Source organism: Gekko japonicus, unplaced genomic scaffold (genome assembly GCF_001447785.1).
Source record: "Gekko japonicus isolate JY-2015 unplaced genomic scaffold, Gekko_japonicus_V1.1 scaffold2732, whole genome shotgun sequence".
Taxonomy (NCBI): Eukaryota; Metazoa; Chordata; class Lepidosauria; order Squamata; family Gekkonidae; genus Gekko; species Gekko japonicus.
In genome coordinates, this window is record NW_015162034.1 from 3233 (window position 1) to 8169 (window position 4937).

The window sequence follows — 4937 nt, forward strand, 5'->3', positions numbered from 1 at the left end:
TTGGGTTCCTCTTCAAGCGTAGCTGCCGTGTCTTCCAGTTGTGAAAACAAATCAAGAAGCTTACTAATGTGCATATGGAAACAGTCTTTGTCATTAAACTTGGTGGCCTCAAATTTTCGATGCAGGGGGAATCTGGTCATTAGTTCTGTAATTTCATAGATGAAAATGTTAGGGTGGATATTAAAGATAAGAGCAATTTATCCCACAGTGTCTGTGTTTCCTTGCTATGCCATGTTTCAACTATATTCTATCATAGGTTAAAAATATGAAAACCTTATGGAAAATTAGCTTTAAGTATTGGTATTCTAGCTGTTTTCCAAAAGATAATATTTAGCAAAATTTACTGTATCATTTTCAGGCTTGTGAAGCCTTTTCCACTGCTGTCAAGCTGTATCCGCGTTATGCTGATGCATTTTATGAGCGAGGACTATGCAGAATGCAACTTCAGCAAGAAAAATGCATATTAGATTTCAACAAAGTGCTTGCTATTTTACCAAACCATTTTCAGGTAATACAATTTGAATTTTTGCAACTATTTAAATATATTTTTGATATTATGCATGAAGTGGTACAAGTGGAAGAGAGAAGATTCACAAAAAGTTTCATTCTCTTTACATAGCCATACTTATTGTATGGTTAATAATTCTCATCAGTAAAAGTATTCCTTTTTCTTTGAACAATATTACCTGCTAAGTGGAGATGCAGCCCACCCCAAAATCCCGGGCACATCAACAATGTGCCTCATCTCACATCTCTGCACCTTTTCCCACATTCCCCCTTTAGGCTCTGTATGTGAGTCTTGCTTCAAAATGATCTGTGTCAAAAGTATCTCAGGGTGCGTTCAGACGGACAGCTAATCCGATGATTATGCTGGCTCAAATTTGATCCCAATCTTTTTAATCAATCCTCGCACAACCAGACATCCCCCGGGGGAATTGCCTTACCACGCACTGCTTCCACTGTGGATTGTCTAGATGACATCCACTGAAGGAGGCACGCGTGGTGGGTTTTTTTAAAAAAAAACTTTTTGAGCATGCGCATAGGCATGATATCATGGCCTTGTTTATCTGCGCATGCGCAGAATCAAGATTTTTTTTAAATGGTGCCCATTTGGGATGGTCTGATGTCAGACCATTTTTAATTGCGCGCTGGAACGATCAGATGGGGGAAAGTCCACGAGTGACCCGTCAGAACCAAAAACTCCAGATTTAAAGTAGTATCTTTTTAGTACAGCTCCGAGGCGCAGAAAAACGGGATGCTCATGGAAGATGGACGTTTCCTAGATGTTGATGTCTGGACATTACATTTAAATCCATGAGGCACCCGTGCCTCATGCGGATCTAAAGAGCCGTCTGAATGCACCCTCAGACTACGTTTTGAAGAACAAGGACAACAATGAACTAAACTGCCCAGGTCTACTGCAGGATAAGCAGGTGGCAGCTGTGGCTAGGCATGCCTTTTGCCAGTTTAGACTGGTTAGCAAGCTGCAGTCTTTTCCTAGGCAGAAAAGATCTGGCCCTGGTTGTATCTAGATTAGATTATTGCAGTGCACTCTACGTGGGGCTGCTCTTGAAAAATGTTTACAAACTTCAGTTGGAGCAGAATGCTGCTTTCTAGGATGTTGACTGGAGTGGATCGTAGGGCCCATATCACTCCAGTCTTGGCTCTCCTATACTGACTCCCAGTTTGTTTCCAGGCACAATTCTGGGTTAAAGGTGTTGACCTTAAAAAGCCCTATATGACTTGTGATAAGCATTCCCGAAGGACCACTTACTCCCTTATGAATCTACCTGACCACTATGGTCATCTTCTGAGTCCCTGTTTCTCATGCCCCTGCCCTCCCTTGTCTTTTTTGGTTAGATAATTTGGTGGTCCAGATGAGGGAAGAATGGTGGGGTATAAATTTTGAATTTGCCTTTAGAAGGCAGTAAAGGCAAATTAAAGTAAATTGTGTAGAAAAATGCCTACAGTGCAGCCTTAAGCAGAGTTAGTCTTCTAAGCCCATTGACTTCAATGAACTCAGAAGTGTGCATGCACATGAAAGCTTATACCTTGAATAAAAACTTTGTTGGTCTTAAAGGTGCCACTGGACTCAAACTTTGTTATAGGACTTCACTGTTAGTCTTTTAGTGTCTTTTAGTGCTAGTTTTTTAGTGTTATGTTTTAATATGAATGATTTTACTCATATTTACAAATCATTATGAGACCAGAATTTTGAACTTTACAATACAATATGCTATTGCACTTTACAATACAATACACATACAAGTCACCCAGTTTTGTTCTTTAATGTTTTCCTTTTCTTCTCTAAAGGCATATTTAAGTCGTGCTGCTTTCTTTGGAAGTAAGGGAAGGTACTCTAAAGCAATAATGAACTGTACTGAGGCCATCAAAATTCATCCTAGAAGCGTGAGAGCCCATCTCTACAGAGGAGCATTGAAAATTCACAATAAGGTAAACATGACTGCAGATAACTTGATATAAAATATATACACTACTGTTGTGACTGGCTGGTTAATACACATGCTTGGCACTCTCTGCTGCTTCCTGATACAGAGAATTCAGATCTACCACTTTATAAATCAATATAATAGTCTGTACTAAGTAATCATGTTTCATGAATTATTTCATAGGAAATGTCATTATATTACATAACAAATGCAAATGATAAAGCTGAACAGGAAAATAAAAACTGCACAGCTGGATAAATAAGCACTATTTAAATTACAATAACAGTGGCATTTTTAAAAGAAAAATTGACATGAAATAAAATACATTAGGTATAACCTTTCAAAAGTAGAGGTGTGTGAAGCCTGGATACTTGTGCACACTTATTATATATTAGGGATGTGTTCAGAAATTTTGTTCAGGTTTGGCTCATTTTATTTATAAAAGAAACTGTTCAGATTCTTTAGTAGTTGTGGTTTTAATTTATTTGTAATTTACCGTGTTCCTTTGAGAGAAAGGCAGACTAGAAATAGTGTAAAATAGATAAACAATGCTTGCTGAAGTACTAATGAAATCATTAATGGGACACCATATCCAGTTCTAGACTCTACATAATAAATGAGGTGCTGAACAATATGAAACATTTTACAAAAATGCCCTGAAAATCCAGACATGCTGCCAGGTACTTAATAAGCCTTGGTTTCTTTTTTTGGCTTATAAAAGAGAAGTCAAGGGAGGGAAAACATTTAGCCTAACACATTCATTCTAAAGAGCAGCCAGATATCTCTGGAAGTGTTCAATAAGGGTACAAAGATGATGGTTACCTCCTTTTATTTGTCTCCAGCATCTGGTACTCAGAGATGCGTCACCTCTGGGTAACAGAGTCTTATGTAACATCCTTTTTTTTGGTCTGTTCTGATCCTACTTCCAGTCAGCTTCACAGGACGACCTCAAGTTTTTTAATGAGAGGGGGAGTCTCCCCACACACCAAATTACAATAAAGAACAATTTATTTCCTGCTAACATGGGCACTATGAGATATAGTTATTCTGTTTTCAATTCAGATTATGTGTTTCTTTCAAAGAGGATTCATATCACAATGCCTTTTTCTGTAGACTTACAAAAATGCCATTGAAGATTTAAATAAAACCATCGAACTGGACAATATTTGCACTTTGGCATATTATAACAGGGGAGTCTGTTACCATCAAATGAAGGACTACAAAAATGTACGTTTCATTTTCTTCATAACATTTATAAAATTTCTCAAGTGCTTGAATGCGATCTCTGAATATTAGCATCCTGCTTTTATTTTTAGTTATGGTGTCTCTACAGATTAGTATATGAATGTCCATACCTTTGTTTTTTCAAGAGTAAAGATCAAAAGCAAATTTATCAGATATTACCATAGATATAAATATGGATAGGAATAAATTAATATTAGAATTAATTAGAAAGCTGGATTTAGTGTTTTGAAAGTAAGTGCCCGTGAAAACTTCTTGCAATTTTGGCCTGTGAAAGGAACGTCTTAAAAGCAGAGAAGCTTGACCACCAAGAACATTTGGTTTGTAAGCTATCTGCTAGTTGTGATAAGCACAGATGAATGTTCAGTGGATGATTAGTTTTTAATTCTTACATTCTGACTAGTGCAATAAAGTTGATTGAACATGTGCATTCTCAAGCTGCTTTCCTGTGTTTTCCCTTGTCCCTTCCCCATTTGCTGTTCACCACATCATTTTTAAGCACATAAAACATTTGCATTTCCCTATAAATCACTTATACATGTGAGGTGTCTGATCCTTGTGGCTCCTTAATAGGAAAGGTAGGCGAACTGTCTGGGTTGTGACTCCTTTATGCATGTTTTTGCTTATCTACAGCTGACCTCCCCCAAACTCTTTTCTTCCAAATGAAAAAGTAAATATACTTACAATACATCTTGTCTCTCCTTTAGGGATGATCTCTCTATTCACAAACACATTGTTATACCCAGGGGTTTTTTGAGGCCGGAGCATGCCGGAGCACTGCTCCGGCAGCCCAGGAGCCCGCACTAATGGCAACGGCAGCAAGCCCCGCCCCAGCTCCCTGCACTGAAAGCGCTGCGGCTCGGGGGAGGCCAGAGAGCCCTGCCGCCATGTCCCCTGGGCTGGTGCAGAAGCGCTGCAGCTTGGGGGAAGGCAGAGAGCCCTGCCGCCATGTCCCCTGGGCCCGTGCAGAAGCGCTGCAGCTTGGGGGAGGCTGGAGAGCCCTGCCGCCATGTTCCCCGGGCCCGCACAGAAGCGCTGCAGCTCGGGGGAGGCCGGAGAGCCCCGCCACCACGTCCCCCGGCCCGCACAGAAGCGCTGCAGCTCGGGGGAGGCCGGAGAGCTCCACCGCCGCGTCCCCCGAGCCCGTGCAGAAGTGCTGCGGCTCAGGTGAGGCCAGGAGAGTCCCGCCGCTGGCTTCCCTGGCCCCTGCTGAAGCGGTAAGTAAGGGATCCACGGGGGCGGGGG

At 40.9% G+C, this 4937-nt stretch overlaps 1 protein-coding gene across 1 annotated transcript in view; it reads left to right on the top strand.

Annotated features, from left to right (window-relative positions):
* Positions 1 to 358: 358 nt before the first annotated feature.
* Positions 359 to 4937, top strand: part of TTC6 (tetratricopeptide repeat domain 6) — a gene marked incomplete at its 5' end in the record, with an annotated part of 25880 nt that continues 21301 nt past the window's right edge. The window contains 3 exons of the mRNA XM_015405560.1: positions 359 to 508; positions 2314 to 2454; positions 3564 to 3677. Coding sequence (XP_015261046.1) covers positions 359 to 508; positions 2314 to 2454; positions 3564 to 3677 — 405 coding nt within the window. The remainder of the gene's footprint in view (positions 509 to 2313; positions 2455 to 3563; positions 3678 to 4937) is intronic.